The sequence below is a fragment of the Teleopsis dalmanni genome, chromosome 1 (genome assembly GCF_002237135.1).
Source record: "Teleopsis dalmanni isolate 2A chromosome 1, ASM223713v2, whole genome shotgun sequence".
NCBI classification, from domain to species: domain Eukaryota; kingdom Metazoa; phylum Arthropoda; class Insecta; order Diptera; family Diopsidae; genus Teleopsis; species Teleopsis dalmanni.
Genome location: NC_051846.1, coordinates 135,777,571 through 135,797,010, shown reverse-complemented (window position 1 = coordinate 135,797,010; position 19,440 = coordinate 135,777,571). Strand labels below are relative to the sequence as shown.

Genomic DNA, 19,440 nt, shown 5'->3' with positions numbered 1-19,440 from the left:
TTTTTCTAACATATGTCTTAGGGAAGTATTTATTTCATATCTGTAAAAACTTAAAATTGGAATCAATTTCGCCTGACAATTACTAAAGTGCAACGCAACGTATACCAAGTTATATTGGGGTCAATGTTCATTTTACATCCAGTTTAGATTTATATTATAAGAGGGACAATATTTAAAACAATTCTATACAAAAAAACTAATATTTTCCAAAGGAGGTTACTGAATTGTATAGAAGAAATTTTTTGGAAATTCGAAAAGCAATTTAAAGATTACAATAACCTGGCAGTTTAAATGTGTTATTCGCATACAATATTATCTCTTATCTGAAATCCACTATGCTTTTATAATATACATATTTTTATATTAATTATAAATAAATTCCACTCTTTATTTTATTATATTTAGGTATTATCCTTTCATATTGATTTTTGTTTTTAAATCATTTTCTGTACCAATAAAAATTCATAAAGAAAGGAATTCTATTAAAAAACGTATATAATTTGCAATATTTTAAAGTAAACTAGTAATATTGGACACGTTTATCAGTGGAATTTTATTTTTACGATCGTTTTTTGTTTTTCTTTTTCCTATAACTAACTACATATATATACATATATACATATACATGTATGCATATGTAAATATATATATATATATATATGTTCGCATGTGCACTTAATCCTGTCTAAAAATTAAATTTTTTAATAAGCTAGTCCGTTACAATTATATTATTTTATATAAATTATATTCAAAATATATATAATACATAACATCATAATATAATATATAGTATGTATATATTATATTGAATATGTACATATTATATATATATTAATTGTTATACAGTATATTATTAATTTTAAAATATTATTTAATGTTCAATACCCGAATTCCTTTTATGTTAAGATTTATTTGTTTCTCGATTTATATTTGTCCAACAAGTTCTTGTATACTTCGCAATAGTTCTTCCATATTTCACAACAAGTCTCTATGGAACACCCAAGTATGTTTTGTGTGAGCAAACTTATGTGACAACCATTGTGATTCCAATAGATTAAACCTATCTTGACTGAGATAAAGTGGCTTCCCTCGTCTAAATAAAAACAATATACTTTTATATTTACGAAGAGATATTATATTTACTTACTTTAAATCCCGATCTTCCTCATCAAAATCGTCTAAATATAAAGAGCCCCACAAACAAGCACGTCGTCCTCGTATTACAATTATATAGGTTGAAGTCACTACAAGAAATATTCCTATGCCACCACCACAAGTGATTGTGTGCTAAAATAAATAAATAAAGTATTAATCATATAATAACTATATTATAATTCAATAACTTTTACAATACCTATATATACATATAAATATAATTATGTAATTTAGGATTATACAACAGACAAAATAAACTTTAAAAATACATACTCTGACAGCTTCGCAGCATTCATTTTCCGAACAACAATTTTGCTTTAGACATACTATTGTCCCACATAATAAACATATTGAACTTTCCTTTGGAACTTTATAACAATTTAAGCAAGGGCGTTCATGATAATACTGTAGAAATACATGAGATGTAGTTAAATATTATAACATATAGAAATATTATATATTTCTATATCCTACCGTAAATAAGCGTTCATATTCGCGCGGCAATTCAAGCAACTTTGGTTGCTGCCATGAAGCATGCTGGTTGACAATTATTAGTTCACGTATTGTATCTGTTGGTGGCCTAATATCCATAAGCTGTTCACACCAAAATTGCGGTAATGTGTGCTCGGTACCAGGTATAAAACAAAGACCTTTCGATGCATTAAAACAGTCCCAATCCATTGAATCTGTAACCAATTCTAAATAGTATACTAAGCGTACAAACTCTAATCCAGGAGCTGAAATTTCTGGCATATCATAATGGTATAGATGTTGTCTTAATAGTGCTGCAATGCGAAGAAAAGGTAAGCACAATGACTGCAATTGCATTTCCATAGATTTTAAATTGACTTCAATAGTTGTTATTGCATCATTCGATGTCGAAGAGACGGCAGTGCTTAGTAACGTTGAACCACTTCCCGATGTGGAGGGTATACTTTCACGTCGCAAATGCGTCAGACGATTTGTTTGATTCAATACCAATGCCATGGCACGCCCCAAGTATGAAAGATTTCCAGCTGCACCTACGTGTGTGCGACTATAAACGTTTTCAGCAGAAGGTAGCACATTAAATTTGGATAATATATAATCACATTCGAGATCAGTTAGGGTAATGCATAATTGCACGATAATTTGATAGTATAGAAGATTGTACATAACTTTCACCATGCATGTAAAATATTCTAAGGAAAAAACAATAAAACAATAAAACATTAAAAATAATGAATGCACTTAATATAAAACACATTTCAAATCTTACCTTGATCCAAATGCAAAGGAGCTAATAATATGAATTTTAAAAGCAGTGCTATCGGATCCGCTAAAAGACTTGGTATTAATTCACGGCAATGCGCAGGCACAGGTGCCGAGTCAATTACTGGCATTCCGGCTAAAGAAGCCCACGATCGCCACAACGGCCATTCTACCAGAACACGCACATGAACTGATAACACATGCAATAAGGGTACAATACAATCACGTTTCGGTTTGTAACGAGTGGAAGTAACTGAACAAAGAGAACCACCTCTTTGTATTATTTCTGATTCAAGATTCGTTCTAGCTATTGAAGTAACAAAAACAAATAGATTACGAAATGTTGGATGAACGCGTTTTGATTTCCGGTTTGTTATATTGGTCATATCTTCCATTGCACGACCCATGGCTTCAGAGAGTTTTGTAGATGTCTTAAATTGTAAATGAAATAATCAGTTATATAATATTATTTATTTTATTATTTATATATTTAAAGATATACTACTTACAGGAGATTTCTCATTATCTTTTATTAATTCTGCTAATTCAGAGACTAACTGCTCAAAAGGTTGTGTGCCAGAACGTACAAGTGGTGTTGGTCGATCTAGCTGTGGGCTTAACGGTAATACCGAATTCGATAATTGTCTACATACAGGGCAATTAAATTCGCCACGTTCGTGTACAAGTTGCCGTTGTGTAGCATACAAAGTCTTCAAATAGGCATCTAAGCAACTTAGATGAACATGATGACCACATGACTGCACATGTATACCATTTTCATAAGACATGTTATTAGACAGATACCAAGACTCTTCGCCAAATTTAAGCGTAAGTAGTTCAGTACGCCTATTAAATTCAGTTGCAAGACGGGAACTTTGTTTAAGTCGTTGTTCATCTTCAGCAGATAATGGTAGAGGTAAGCGCTCAACATTGCGACGTCGATGTCCAACTATACCACTGGATTCCACTAGTACAACTAGCCCAATTGGATTTGATTCAGTACTAGAAGTCGTACAATTACATATAATGCAATCATATTCCTTCTCTCTTGGTTGTTCCTCGAAAGCTTCATCTTCCACATCGTCAAAACCACATTCCATATTTTGTGCAGCAGTTTGCATAAACTGTTTTTGTTTATTCGCAAACTCTTGCATCATTTTCATTTGCCTATCGCGTGCCCGTTCACGTCGTTCTTCTTTTTCTTTAGCTTCCCGAGCTTTTTGTTCAGCTTGTTTTTCTCTTTGATTTGGCCATAATCGTGAACGAATTTCTTCAATATTTTGTGCGCAAAGCTCGTCTTGTTTTGCAATTTTTCGCAACAAATTTCCTATAAAGTAAGGGCCGTCCCCAATACGAGATTCTGAGACATGTATTTTTTTGTAGTTGTGCAGTCGTTTTTTTGAATTTCGTTGACTAGAATCAGAGCTTGTAGCAGCAGTTGATGTACTGGCCTCATTGCAGTCTATATCCATTGAATCATTTTCACTTGTATCCATGTGATCGTTTGAAGTATTTTCGGAGTTATCAATTGGCGCACCATCAGAAAGGGAGAAACTGTCTAATGTACCACTCAACTGTGAGTGTAATTTCATTAATAATGTAAGAATACTTTCTCCAATTGGAATTTCGTTTTTACTACCAGCAATAGCATTATCTACGGTACGTTTACGTGTCATACTCTCGTAAGAACGTAGTGATCCAAAAGTACTAACAGCTCTTGGTATTGTATTTGAAGGCACTATATCCATATTGCTGCTTGGCACTGCCACCGGTTGGACACGTTGAAAAGGCAAAAGCATCGCGTTTGCGTTTGGAGTGGTAGGAGAGAACATTTCGTTTTGCTGACGTTGTACAGCGGCGACTGTAGCACCGTCTGGTACAACATCAGTCGTAGTATTTTCGGCAAGTAATAAATCTCGTCGTATTGCAACCTCCATACCACTTTCAGGTAACGTTATTGGTTGTAATGTAAAATGATATCCTAAATTTTGTGGTGTGTTTTCTATGGCATTTCCTAATTCTCGTAAAGAATCATCGTCATCGTCATCTTGACTATCTTGACTGATAATAAGTCCTTGCTCCGGTACCACAGAAAGATCTGGTGGTATAGCAACCTCCATATTGGGCATACGAACAGGCACCATTGCTGTAGACAGATTGCTAACAGTTCCACCAAGTAAATCATGATCACTCCCTGTTATCATAGCAGCCGCTCCTGGCATATCTTCAAAATCAATATCAGGATAGTACGTCTTTGAACGATAAGCAGATGTTGCAATGTCGTTTTCTTCAGTGTTAAGTGAGATCTTTGAAACCACATGTCTTAAATTACAACTAAGATTATCTGTTCTATAGCATTGAAAGAGTTTAGGTGGGGATCTTTTTGACGAATTTGGATATTTAGAAGAACTTTTATGATCAATGACTTCCACTATTCCAGCACTACTAGATTCTTTGTTATCGGTTTCATTTGCTTCTATACTGATTTCTAGTAAAAATATGACAAGCGCTAGCAAATGTTCGGAAACGTCTCTTGAATGAACTGCTCGAAATAGTATCGAAAGAACTACAGAATGGAATATATGAGAGTTCAATACTTCACATGGATTGCTAAAAGCTTTTCCAACAGGCTTCGGAAGCCTAAATGGTGGCCATAAATTACCGCTGACTGGCATTTTATTTTTACTTTTAACATAATTAGTAAATCGATCTAATGATGATTGGAAATCACGACGGTGTACAGCGCGTAACAATACATGTAAGGGATCATAATATTTTTCCCAAACGTCATCAATAGGTGTAAACAAACCTTGTTCTAAATTTTCTGAACCAGATGACGGAGCTTTATATACGGATAATTCTTTTAGAAATATTTCAAAATTCTTTGTGTGAACATTTCCTGACCGTTCTGGCATCAGTTCCAACAATTGTGAATGCGTTTTATTATCAGTAGCCAATAATGCGCTTATTTCTATAATACACTGTGTGGCCTCATCATTGCCTAAATTAGTACGGCTGGTAACTAGAGTTGCCAGAAATGTGAGAAAACCTTCCAACATTGAAGAGTGCTCCGCTTTCTGCGGTTGCTTTAAAGGTGCACTTTCTAACCACGGTTCAATGCTGAATAGCTTCATAGTGACTTGCAAAAAGGTACTATTTACCATATTGGTAGAGCACAATTGCAAGAAAAATAAATCCATATCGGCCATTGAATTACAAAAATTCGCTTGTATATAAGTCATGGCCTGACCTTTTATTTGCAAGCCATTTCGCACCCACTTTCCACCTAATATTTCGTAAAAAAAGCTCTGAAAGTAGAATAAAAATAAAATACATATTAAAAGGTGATATACGAGATAAAATCAAAAAGTAATGAAAATTTTTAAAAAGTATTAACATATGAGTTGATATATGAAATGTGATCAGATCAAAACGTAACAAACATTTTTAAAATGTATTTATTTAATATTCAATGTTTATTTCATCCCCTTCAAATGAGTACCGATTCGCCATTGCTGATTTTTGTAGCTGTAGTCCCCAGTGTGAGAAACACTGTAGAATTATTTTTAGGTATTGTCTTACCTGCCCACAAGAAGCCACTCTTATAGTGATCTACAGTTGGAGTATCATTCGTTTGTAAATAAATATTTTGAATTTTGAATGAGTCTTCTACTTCTTCTTGAAAGGCTAATAAACAATTTCATCCACCGAACCCTCATCAACACATTCCGTTGCGCTTACAATCGGTCCACTATAATAAGATATATTACAGAGCTATAATGCTTAATAATATCGTCATCTGAAGTAAAGCTTGATGTACAAATTTCATTGTGTAGTTCAATATAATACTCGTATAATGGTTAAGAGTAGCATTGAAAGTTATTTTATTTATTTTACTTTTACTTCACTTTTACATCAATTCACGATCTTCATAAATGTTATTCAAGAAAATTAAAGGAATGTCGTCCTATTCGTCCCATGTAGAAAATTGACCAAATCCAGCTTTTTTAAAGTAGTGCGCTATCGTTTGACTACCGCCTGCCAGCGCTAAAGAGGTGCTTTTGCACAAAGAAGCAACATAAGAAAGAAAAAATTGAAACATTTGGTTTGGAAAAAGGACTTCTCCTAACGCCAAAATAGATTCATACTTAAAACAAAAATTTGACTTATAGAATGCACTTTCCCATATTCCTATTGGCACGTGACAAAATTTTTATGCGAGTTATAGAGACGTTCGAGTTATAGAAGTTCAAGTTAAGGAAGCTGAATTGTATGTAATTTGCACTTTAAAACCCTGTTGCACTCATTTTAGTTCAAGTTATAGAAAATTCGAGTCGTAGAAGTTCGAGTTATGGAAGTTTACCTGTATTTTAACTATGTTTAGATTTCTTATATTCTATTGACATAAGCTGTTATGAAATATAAAAGTACTTTTAACGTTCCCATCAACTGTACGATTCAGTCTGAGCATACTTTTTGGTTTAACAGAAGGTTTTGAAAAGTTGGTTGTCCAAACTGTTATTTTATTTTCGTTTAGTTAGATATCAGTTAATTTTTTTTGCTTTGTTAGTCAAAACAAGTTTATTCTTACGGCATTCACACTGGCCGAAAATGGCTCATTTTGGTCAAAAATCGAAAATGAGAAAATGGCTTATCTTGCATACAAAATTTCAAGCGCGAATGCGATCCATTTCATCACATTCTGTATGAATGTATCCCAACAACGTTCGAAAGCATTCCAAATATGTTCCAAATACGAGGGAATGCATTGAACATACCCTAAATGAAAGCTCTTCATGGCATTTTGATAGTTTGAGAAAGCTGTTTTTGACATATTTACAAAAAAAAAAGCTAAACAAATGTTTGGTGGTTGCATTTTCTTGAAAACGATGCACCTCTTTTTAGAACTTCTACTTCCCAAAAAATAATTAATCATAGTTAAAAATATGTTTTAAGTTTATATAAGTTTGAATATAGGTTTGAAGGCATATTTAACCTTCATGCAACATTTTTTTGGCACAAATCAAATTAACAGGCAAGTCTAAAAATCAGCTGTTTGAAATGAGAACAAATCAAATACAACGAATGTAAACACTTCCAAATGGCTCATTCAAAATGAACCATTTTCAGCCAGTGTAAACACCATATAAGTCCCGTAAATAATTCTTAAATTATACCATATTTTTAAACTGTATACTTAGCACAAATTTATTTTTACTGCATAAACCATTCAATTTAAAATATTCGTAACGGGGCAAGAACTTTTGTATTAGCGAATGTTATGTACATTTGAACTTTGAAAGGAAAAAACTTAAATAAAGCTTTTAAAGTTTGAAATATTATATAAAAAAAAATCACTCAGTTACCAAAGAAATTAAATTACAAATTTCACCGATTAGTTTTCATTACTAATCGAAATATCTATTAGATATTAGATACTACTAATATCTAAATATCTACCATTACTAATCTAATTCAACATTTCGCGTTATTCATTAAATGAATTTTGTACATTTAAATAAACTCCTATAGGATACAAGACAACATCGTTGTTCTTGTAAATTTATTATTGTTTTGTGTATAGTTTTAGCTTTTGTATATGGACAAGAAATAACGTACTTGTACGTCTCAACTTAAACTCAATCTTTAGGGCAAGAGATATTATATGAAATAATTAAAAAAATATTCAACCAAGAAATCAGAATGCTATCAGCGCAAATTAATAATCAAAAGTGCCGTTAGGCTCGTGTAAAATCAGTTACGATTGGAAGGCAAATAAAAATAATACCGAAGCAATATAAAAAAATTATTCATTTAAACTATTGAAGAAATTGCTGTTTGTGATCTCTTATTACTAGAAATATATGCTGGCGATGGTAGTATGTATATAAAAATGTGTTTTTATCTTTATGTTTTACAAATATTGATCATTTTTAAGATAAAACTAGCAATGAAGAAAATGAAATCATCATATACAAAATTAACAAAAACCAACAGAGTTACCATTCACATTTACCATTTACATAAAACGGGAACCCCAAATATTCATACTTTTTTAGATTCGGTACTGAATGGATTTATGCAAACGTCAGAAACTATTTCATGTGGACTTTAATGTCAGCTGTTTATTCCTGTATAACTTAAAGCGGTTTGCGAGTTATCGTGAGCTCTTTTATTGAAATTTTTACTAATTATTTGAAATTAATAGAAAATTTATATTTAAAATTTATTAATGTAGGTAGTCACTGAACATTTTATTTACATTTAGTCAACATTTACGGTTTCCTACACTTTTAAAATAAACAGTTTATACTAAACAAAATAAAACGTTTAAAATTTTATTAGTATGCGAAAGAGTTCATTAGATTGGAAAAAATTTAAATTTAATACATTAAACCTATTGAATACACACAAAATATATTTAGCATAATTTATATATAATTTATATATATATTTTATATTTTTATTTTATCGTGTTTGAACCATTAGTTTTTATATTTGTTATTGGGCTTAGGTAGTTTATTTAACACATAAATTCATAAAAAAGTTTTTTTTTAAATGAAATAAAAAATTACACTTTTCAAATTGTGTTAAATATTTAGTTGTATTTAGTTTTAATTTTTATATAAAATTCTTTATATAACAAAAAATAATATATATAAAACAATAAACAATGTAAACAAAAAATATATGATCAGATATCAACTTATTTCCGCCTGACCATTTTAAAACAAATAGCAAGTTCATTACAAGGTAACTGGTTAAATTTTTTTAGGAACACATGCCAATAATTTTAAAGATGTGAACCTTCACAGGTTACATACTTTGATACAAAACCGAAAAAACAAGATATTCAAAAACATCCGGAAGTATATATAAAACAATGGTAGCTCCTACAATATTTACAAAATTCTGCATTGCACATATGCTGTTATGTTTGATAAAAATTAACAACTTGGAATTGTGGTAATTCAGTTCTTGTTCGGTAACATAGTCATATGATGGACGTCCGAATGCACCTTTTCAATTCTCTTTTTATGAAGAATTTTCTCTCTTAGAAGAATTCACACTTCTAATTTATATTACAATTAGGGTGTTCACGGGGCACTGGTTCTCCGGTTATGTGTTTATATAATTAAAAATAATCTATGTGCACTGTCAATAAGCTTTTATGTAAGTTATATCTGGTTCTTTTTACACAATCAGCTATTCTTTATTTTTGTCGTATTTCAGAGAAATTCGACATTGTCTCTTTTACGTTTTCGGATTTTATAAAACACAGAAAATAGGATATAAATAAGTCATATTTACGTTATATGACTCATTTAATTTCACTTTTACTTAATCTTACTAATTTTAAATATTTGTTTGCAAACGAAATCATCTATAAATGTTAGCGATGCCAACTTAAAATTCACAATTTGTCATGCCATTCGGTGAAATTAATATTTTTTGATGTCATTTGATAAATTTTATATTATTTTTCAACACTACAAATAACCAGATAACCACGTAATTTATAAACAAGGGTAGGAGTCGCGTAAAGTTGGTTATATATATTCAGTGCATTTTGTTGTTGCTAATATTAGCACATAACCACATAACCCAATAACCAATGCCCCATGAACGCCCTATATAATAAGAATCAGTTGATATTTTATCGAACACCAAAAAATAAACAGACTTGACGCCTTGGTATATCAAGTGTTATAACTCAAAGATCTTATTTCAATAAAATAAATATGCACAAAATTTAAATAATATTTAAAATAAAAACTATTCAAATAATTTAAATCGAAATTTAAATAAATTTTTTTTATATACGTATATGCAAAAAATTAAAACAGCTGCTTTATTACTTTTGTGTAATTGCACTACAAATAACACAGCGCGTTGAGTAATTGAACAACATATGTTATGTTGCGAAAACATATAGAGAACACACTGAGCGTTTATATTTAATGCTGGCATTGCCTTTCCTTCTCCAGAGATTTGATGTTATTTGAGTTTTGAAAGTTGAAGTGCTTTGACGTGGGTAGTGTGGAAATAAAGAAAAAGTAGAAAAGTGACTGAATAATTAATTAGTTAAATGTAGAGATGGAATTCTAAAACCAAAAAGAAAAATATTTTATACTAAAAAGTGTACAAATAACGCACAAACTTAAAAATAAAACCACATTAAAATAATGTCTCCAATTAAAAGAAATCCCCTGTTTTTTGTTGCCTTTCTGTTTTTCATTATTTCGACACCGACAACCGATGCTTTAATTGAAGATGTATTGGATATTATACATGTTGTTAAAGAAGTTTCATCTACTATATTGCGCGCTTGGGACATTGTACAACAATCAAATTTAGTTAATGGCATCGACTTTCCGCTGATGCGTGAAAAACAGAAAAAAGTGCTAACAAGACTAAAGGAAGTTAGTAGACAAATCGCAAATACAGAAGAAAAGGTTGGTTTATTTTCACCTTCCATAACAAATAAATAGGTTAAAAAACAACAGCGGACTAAAAAATAGACTTTTTCACTTTTTAGTATGCAGAAAATGTAGCGCTAGCAATACAATCGGTTAATAGTTTTGTTGCTAACAATGTGGCACTTCTCACTAAAATGAATGATGTGGAAAACACTATGAATAGCATATCAGCCCGGTTCCAGGAGATGCAGCAATATGAAAAACGTCGCGATAAATTAGAAATATCGACTTTGATTATGTTCGCAGAGTGGACAGTGGCACCGAACGCTTACTCTATACGTTTCTTGATGAACCGTTTACACTTAACATTATTTGGAACAGAGGAAAAAACGAACTCATCCACAAATTTTCTGACTCAACTAGCAAGAAGTTATGAGGTAAAATGTCTTTTGTTGTTTATACCAAAATTTCTTAGAAATCTGCATGGCACAATATAGCGTATTTTAAAGATTCCTCTCCTATAAAGATTTCCTATTTTTATGCAAACATATCTTATTAAATATTTATGTCCACTATCAATTGCGAAAATCTACATAGTTGATTTCGCTTTGAATGACAGAATAACCGCCTTTGGCATTTAAAGTGCGGCGCAGCCACTGCGGTTTATAAAGAAAAATAACAAAGACAAATGATTCAGACTACAGTTTAACTTGAATTTCCATTATTTAGGTGACGATAATAATTTTAGCATAGTTTTCATATTTGCAAAAATATATTTATTAAATATATATGTATATAGGAGAAAGCTAAAGTGACAAATTCGAGACCGAAAATTAAAGAAACCAAATTTATAAATGAGTCATCAACTACACTAAACTAAAGCTTTAAACCAGACAAAGGGGCAATAAACAAAACAAACAAGAAAAAAACAACTTGATTCCAAAGAAAGTGTCTGTGTAAATTAATAGCTCCAATTAAATAATAAATGTAATATGAGCAGCGCAAAGAGTTAAATTCAATTAAGAAAACAAATCAAACTATTTCGGTTGCAAAATAAAAATTTTGCCTAAACAAAGTAATAAAATCTACACCCATTTTTCGACGAATTCAGAAAAATTCAGAAATCAAATCGAGCACACAAAGTGTGTGTAACCGAAGACTAGATATGTAAGTGTGTAGTAAAAAGCCATATTATATATGTATGTTCTCATATGCAATGTAATATAAGAATTAAAACAAATATATGCAGTTTATGATATATAACGACAGCTGCTTTAAGTGTCATATCAGAAAATGTGTAGGAAAAAATCTCTTAAAATGTCACTGACCCATTTAAGAAGCGGTGCAATGTCAAAAGTATGTGGTAAATGTATATACGTCAAAAGAAAATATATACATTGGTATGGTATTATACTAAGTAGAAGCTATTTATGTACATATGTACGTTTAAATACTTAAAAAAACTTCAGTCTCCAACCACTTTGTTTAAAATACGTTTCGTGAAACGTGGTTAAAATGCACTACTATGAGTTTGTTTTTGTTTTGAGTACATTAAGAAAAATTATATTTTGCAGATGAGCATTTTCCCCCTTGTTCTGAGCATTTTCTAGACACAAAAAATAATGTGCTTGAATTTATACAAAGATAATCCTTTATACATTTATATACAGAAAAACTAGAATGCCATAGATTGTCTAAAGTATTTAAAAAGTATTTACGATTTTATATAGATTTTATAAAGAAGTTTTTTCGAACTGTAGTGAACTACAACAAAAATTCAGTTTAATTCTTGTATTTAATTATTCGTAAATAATTTTAATAATAATATAAAATATAGATTTTATATAAACAGTTTTTTTTTTTTAAATGTTTATGAAACAAAAACAATTTTCCAAATATATATGATAAAACCGTAGTGTTTCTACATAAACTCTTAGGAACGTTTTTGGTGAAGTACCAATTTTTAAAAAAAGGCTGTTCTTTTTATGTTTGTTTTAAAATAGCATTTAAACGAACGACACAAATGCGAAAAGGCGACGTTTTGAATAATAAAAGCAAAAGAATTTCAAAAATAAACATTGCAGTTTGTGTTTTTACAAGCTGAACAGAGATAGCACACATAAACAATTCAGCAGCAAAAATGTCAGGAGCGTACACACGTTTATTATTTTTTTTTTAAATTTATTAAATTAATATTTTTTGTTAAATTAATTTTTTGGTTATTAGATAAATTTAATATAAAAAAATAAACTATTTTTCAATCAATTCTACAGTAATGAATGCGTAACACTTTAACCACATTTGTTTCTATAATGCCCTTTAAGTTATGACTTCACACAATTCCTTGCTTTGTTCTACAGCTTCGTATAACCATACATATAAAAATTTTGTAATGAATTTATCAAATCAAGCAAAGCATACGTTTGTAAGAAACACGATCTCAAAAAATTTAAATCCTTTTATAGTCTATTCATATGGTACAAGTAATCGTACTACGTTAAACACACTACGTTAAAAACCTATTCACACAGCTAATTCTTATTTTGTTTCTTATTATTGTTTTTTGCGTTATGTTCGCAAATTAAAAAACCCAATATTGTAATATTTTATTTTGTTTTGCTTTAATTTATCAAAAATTATTACTGTTAAGAACAACAAACTTAAATTTAATTTTGATTTCATACTAATCACAATTTAATCGTAATTCTAGCTGTTAGTGTTTGTATGGCTGAATGCACAAATTATAATCAAAATTACTATTACATGTGTGTTTACTTAATTAGTAGTAATTATAACATTCATATAATTATTCAATGAATTTTGTTAATATTTTCATTGAAATATCTGTAGATGAATATATATCAATAATACTAATACTGTTAATTGCTAAGTTTATTCGATCAACCAAACCAACTGTATGGCTTTAAGTACAGTTCAAGATACCATGCTCTACTCTTTAGATATATAAGAATGACTTTGTATATATAATTACATTTCTTTCATTGCATTATGTAATATTTAGCAGGGGTTATTACTGGCTTATACAGTGATCAAAAAACTCAAAAAAGTAATAATTTTTTTTAGAATATTTCACTTATAATATATATTTTTTAAGATTGAACAAGGAAAATAATATATATAATTTAAAAGTTGAAAAAGACCGTAACTGTAGAAGTGTAATATAATTTAAATTTAATTTCAAAGTATAAAATATTCTAATTTTAAAATATACATATTGTTATTTTAAAATACATTAATTATTTAAATTTCGAATTCATTTGTGAATAATGCAAACTTTGAAATAAAATAATCTGTCATGTCAGACCCGCTACCGTGTATTAAAATAAGACCAACATTTAAAATAATTAGTAAAACAGTGAAATAATTTTATTTATTTTTTTAATTGTTTTGTTTTGTTTTTTTTGTTTTTTTGTTCATAATTATTATGACTGACTCTTGCTAAGAGTAGTACAATATGAAAAAAAAAATCAAAATCAGCAAAAAATTGAAAATTACTTTAAATTAAATCAAAGCTAACACAAATAAGTTTAGCTTGATATTTGATCATTGTATTTCACTTTTTTATTTAATACGTAAATATTTTGCTTCAAGTGTTTACAACACAAAAATATAGAGTGAAAAATGTGCAAATGCTCTCTCTCTCCCTCACACGCACTGAAACATAATTTAATTAATAAGCAACAAGTATATCGCATAGCGTATTGTGTGTTAAAAATATTTATATAGATCAATAATTTCAGTTGAAACAAATTAATTAAAATAGTTTCTTTAATTGCTTTTGCATATAGTTCATAGACACGAATTAATTAACTGAGAAAATTATCAAACTTATGAACTAAAGAGAGGAGATGGTAATGTAATGAGACCTGGCAACCCTTATCGCGTTCAGAAAATTACATATATGCAATGAGACAAAATTACAAGCTGAAACAAATTGCTGAGAATAGTTCGTTTCAAATCTCGGTTGATGATTGTTGGCAAATGTGGGAATAAAAACAAACGAAACAAGAAAATAATTTTAACATTTAATTTCTTACAGATTAAAAAATAATTTGAAATAAATATTACTATAACACCTTTTACGTGTGCAATGTGTTAAGCGAGTGTACTGAGTGAAATTAAGAAGTACTGACATTCTTAAACGTTCGCGAATTTTTATTATTCAGCATAACTAATTTTATTAGCAGAAATATTGTGTACAATCGGATACTACTTTATGACACACGTAGTATAATTGTTAAGAGGCTAGCAAGCAAGCCGAGAATTGTGAAAAACCACAATTCTTTCTTTGTTCCTTAAACACCGACATTGAACCAAACCAGCGCTTTGTGTTCTTTCATTTTACGTGTACATTTAGTAAGAAAAACGAAAAAGAAAAAGTTTATATTTATAAATTTTGCTACTTAAATATTCGTGAATTGTGAAAAAGTATGTATTAAAAAACTAAACTCGTATATAGTATATTGTTGTTATACATATACGAATATACGCCATTCACGGGTCAATATTTTATCAGTTAAAGCAGCCACCAAAAATTAAACTAAATATTTTTTCAATCTGAAAAAACTTTAATAAGTCCATATTACATATATACATATACATCTGTGTATAAATTTATAAAAATACGCAATGCAGAAATTTATATCGAGAAATAATTTTGGGATGTCGTCACAACGCTTAAATGCATGTCGTAGCCTTGTACCATTACGTTTCATACTGTTATGTGTTATTGGTATTATCCTCACGTCGTACGTGCCCCACACAAATGCTACATCTTTTCCCACACTAAAGTGGGAAGAAATACGTACTGAATACATTGATTTGGAAAAAGCTCTATGGCAGTATTTGAATAAGTCTACTACTAATGGTAATAAACTGTCACAAATAAGAAAAGTCTTTGATTCCCACAACAGCTTTATTAAATGGCATTTGCAGAGCTTGTTTGAGCCTGGTGAATACAACATTTTAAATCATTATGAGTGGAAACTACTTGAACGTGATTTATTGGAAATAGATGGTATATTTGGATTCTTTAAGGTATACGAAAGCACAAATTGGTCGGTCTGCTTTTCTTTGTACATTCCGCAAATGCTTTTTTTTAGGATTTTATGAAACGCAACGAAAACTTCACTAATTTGGAGGAACGGGCCGTATTAGATATATGCGATACAGCTTTGCGAAATGATAAAGTATTCTCAATGTCCCGCATTTTTCAGGATATTGAATTGGTTATGGTTAAACAGACTTTATACTATCGTGCAATGTTGGTTAGTTGAAATTTTTCCAAACTAATTTAATTTAAGTATAATTATAAAAAAATGTTAGATTCAATGTAATAGATAAAATAGAGATGAAATAATTACATATGAAAATTAAATAATCTTAAATATATATCTGAAAATTATAAAAATGTTTGCATGTTCATTTAATATTTAATATTTATCTCTCTAAAAACAAATAAAAGCTGTAGTAGCACAGGTTTTCATATCTTTTATTTATATAAGTAGATTGTTTGTTGTAACTAGAATTCTTTCTTAGTACAATATCTATATTGTGCTGGTATATGTATGACAATTCTTAAAAACAATAATGTTTTCTTAACAGCTAAACATTTTAAATAATAAAAAACAAGATTGTATATATAATTAGTTATTAAATTCTAAAACTGTTTTTGAGTTTTTACCTATCAGCAATAATCGTGCCATGCAGTATTAAGTTATCAGAGTGATTTTGTTTTCATTAGAATACAGATATTGCTTCATATATATACAATTATAAATGTGAATTGTTTTCTTACTTCTAACAGGAATCCGCAAATGAAATATGCCACACGCAACAATCGCCTCAGCAATTTGTTTACTCACTCTATGCCGACATTGCAATGACGGAATTGAAGGGATACGCACTCATGGAATTTTCATGGATGATGTTAAGAATTTATGGCAAGGGTGTGTTTATATAAAATAATATAAATATTTACTCAATATTCAATTCAAACAATTTTATTTTCCTATTTTAGGTAATTTTACAGAAGAATCTGAGCTTATGCGTTCTGATTATCAGAAACGTACTGAGCGCACACTCAAACTACTACGCGAAGTTATGTTACGTTCCAGTCGAAACGTTTGGCATTGCGATCCCGATAAATATGTTAAGGGGGAAACTTATGAGGAAGTCACTCGTTTATTACAGGGTTATATAGAGAATGAAGTTGACATGAATAACGATGAAACATGTCGAGAAGATTGTGCATTTTACATATCCGCAAAATCAGAAGGTTGTTTTAAGAATAAATATTGTGCACGTCAACCTAAATGTTCTGGCAGGTTATATAGCTGTAGGTATTTGGATTCAGATATGTGGATATGCCCATCGGTAAAATATTGGCACTAGCTTGTCAAAATGTATAAATACATTGTTGTTATATTCATTTCAGCCCTTGAATAGCACGCGTCGATATGAATGGATTGAATATGAAAATGGTCGAATTTTGGGGAAAGCGGGTTATTGTACTCGCGGTACAACAAAGGTACAAACAATTTAGAATATATTTCTGTTATATTGATAATATATCAAACATTATAAATATATTAATATTTTTTGATCAGGTTGATTCTTGGTGGCGTTATTTGTTATGGCACTGTAGCTACTGCTTTTGCCTTTGCGACGAGCAAGGTCTAAAATCCGATCGGTATTTTAATTTACGTGATGTTGTCTCCGATGTAGAGGAAAATAAGTAATTTTTTTTTGTACGAAGTAATTTTATGTATGAAGTAATATGTTTTTTTTCGTTTTATTTATTAAGGGTTGTCACTGGATTACGTTTTGTTAAAAAAAATCGTGTTTTCCATTTACAAATACAACAAGGTGAATTGCAACCACGCGGTAGCATTAATGCATCAAATATTTCTTGGAAACCAACAAATAATTACAACATATTCGATCGAGATGTCAAGAATGGACGAGATTATCACACTTTAAGTTATGAATCTCGGTCAATAGACTTAGATGATGTCCATACAGAGGATATCAGTTATATTGTCACTGGTGTACGTTTCAGAGTCATGGGTACACATTTAAATCTAGAAGCTCGTTTCAGTGAATTTAATTTTAAAACGGGAGAACTGGTATCACCCGAAATAAATAGTTTCTGGAAATCTAATGACAATACTGATGTAAGCGGAAATAGAAGGTATTTATCATCATTTAAATTGAGTTTATTTTACAATAAAATAACATTTATCAATTCATATATAGAACTAAGATAAGACTAAATAGTCCAGATATATCAATTCGTACTATTGTGAAATCGTTGCCGAATTCTAAGGACAATGACTATATTGACTTTGTTAATTCCGATATGGACAAGGATGCTGCTCAAAGTACAGTACCTTTTATTGATACACAAGGTGTGGTTTCAAAGCCACCAGTACCGCTAGCAGGTGTGGGTATATATCATAAAACTCAGAATGGCTACGGTGGTTTTGTTGGTCCAAAAATTGAGACCTATGATTTTGCACCACATGTACAATTGCCGACACATGGCTAATAGAAATACTACCAGCGTTACAATTTTTATGTGAAATCATATTATATATATAAGATTTATCAATTAAGAACAAGTAGCATATAAGTATAAGGAGCAAAATATAATATATTAATTATAGCTTAACATTATATATTAAAAAATGTTAAAATAAACAGTCAAAAAACAGTTCCAAAGTATGTAAAGATCTTAGTGAATACAATTAAACGATAGAGTAGAATAAAAACTAATATAAAAATTTATTGAATTTATTGTGTCAAATAATTTACGCATGTTGGCATAAATTATACATGGTTCTGATTGCAAAAAAATTAAAAATTTATTATGAATTACAACAAAAAAAAAACATATAAAGCAATTTAGTGATGTCGCATTGTTTTTATAGTAAAAAAATTGTACTAAACAATCCTAATTGTGGGTGTAAATATTTTATTTTATTCAAATATAATAACAACTTAGTAGAGAACCTTAGTAGAACTTATATTTTGTAAATAATGAAAACTTAAAAATATCAAAAATTACGAAATTCTTACTTTTAATTATTTAACCGATTTTTTTGTTAAGAATTTTCTTTTCTGTATGAATCTAAATTGTTTATCACTCGTTAAGTTATTTAATAATGTCTTAAATATTTCCTATAAGTGAATTGAGACTCTTGCTTATTCTTTTAAATTATACAATCATTTCTTATGTGTAACGTTAAAAGTTTTATGCCGGATATTGTTTTAAAAATATATACAAAACAATGTTGGATTTAAGTAGAATATTAATCGTTTAATAACTTTTTCTTGATTTTTTTTCTTGGAGAATAACCTTGATTTACAAAGTTCAAAAAGTTCAAGATTAATTTTTTGAATAAATAAATAACGTAAATATCTAATAAAAAAGATTTATTGATTTACTAATGTTAAGGAAAATATCAAAGTAGTGTTAAACTTCAGGGTCACATTTATTTCGTTATTAAATATGTAATACTTGGTGTTTTTGTTGTAGTCTGAGGAAATCTATATTGCCTCGGACAATATATATAGTAAGTTGGTGATAAAG

At 29.6% G+C, this 19,440-nt stretch overlaps 2 protein-coding genes across 3 annotated transcripts in view; one reads left to right on the top strand and one right to left on the bottom strand.

Annotated features, from left to right (window-relative positions):
* Positions 1-608: 608 nt before the first annotated feature.
* LOC119668914 (E3 ubiquitin-protein ligase Ubr3) overlaps positions 609-19,440 on the bottom strand; it is a 34,812-nt gene continuing 15,980 nt past the window's right edge. Inside the window, exons 7-13 of the mRNA XM_038078592.1 lie at positions 2,916-5,714; positions 2,414-2,837; positions 1,630-2,336; positions 1,429-1,560; positions 1,148-1,287; positions 886-1,093; positions 609-685 (exon numbers count right to left, since the gene is read on the bottom strand). Of these exons, the coding sequence (XP_037934520.1) occupies positions 976-1,093; positions 1,148-1,287; positions 1,429-1,560; positions 1,630-2,336; positions 2,414-2,837; positions 2,916-5,714 (4,320 nt within the window). The 3' untranslated portion in view covers positions 609-685; positions 886-975. The remainder of the gene's footprint in view (positions 686-885; positions 1,094-1,147; positions 1,288-1,428; positions 1,561-1,629; positions 2,337-2,413; positions 2,838-2,915; positions 5,715-19,440) is intronic.
* On the top strand, positions 10,396-18,730 carry LOC119668915. Of its 2 annotated transcripts, none has more exons than XM_038078593.1 (8): positions 10,396-10,862; positions 10,946-11,263; positions 16,654-16,795; positions 16,867-17,222; positions 17,284-17,376; positions 17,456-17,583; positions 17,653-18,039; positions 18,105-18,730. In XM_038078593.1, exons 1-8 carry the CDS (start codon positions 10,593-10,595, stop codon positions 18,394-18,396), a joined length of 1,986 nt encoding a protein of 661 aa, XP_037934521.1. In that variant the 5' UTR covers positions 10,396-10,592; the 3' UTR covers positions 18,397-18,730. The 2 variants fall into 2 exon arrangements, with proteins under 2 accessions (XP_037934521.1, XP_037934522.1); XM_038078594.1 differs by lacking the exons at positions 10,396-10,862; positions 10,946-11,263 and adding exons at positions 14,783-15,884; positions 15,950-16,114 and having other exon boundaries at positions 18,105-18,729.

Bases quoted from the DNA above. Each gene is read 5' to 3' on its own strand.
- LOC119668915 (XM_038078593.1), top strand. From the start codon at position 10,593: ATGTCTCCAATTAAAAGAAATCCCCTGTTTTTTGTTGCCTTTCTGTTT. The intron at 17,584-17,652 runs GTAATTTTTTTT...TTATTTATTAAG, and splicing joins TCCGATGTAGAGGAAAATAA to GGTTGTCACTGGATTACGTT. The intron at 18,040-18,104 runs GTATTTATCATC...ATTCATATATAG, and splicing joins GATGTAAGCGGAAATAGAAG to AACTAAGATAAGACTAAATA.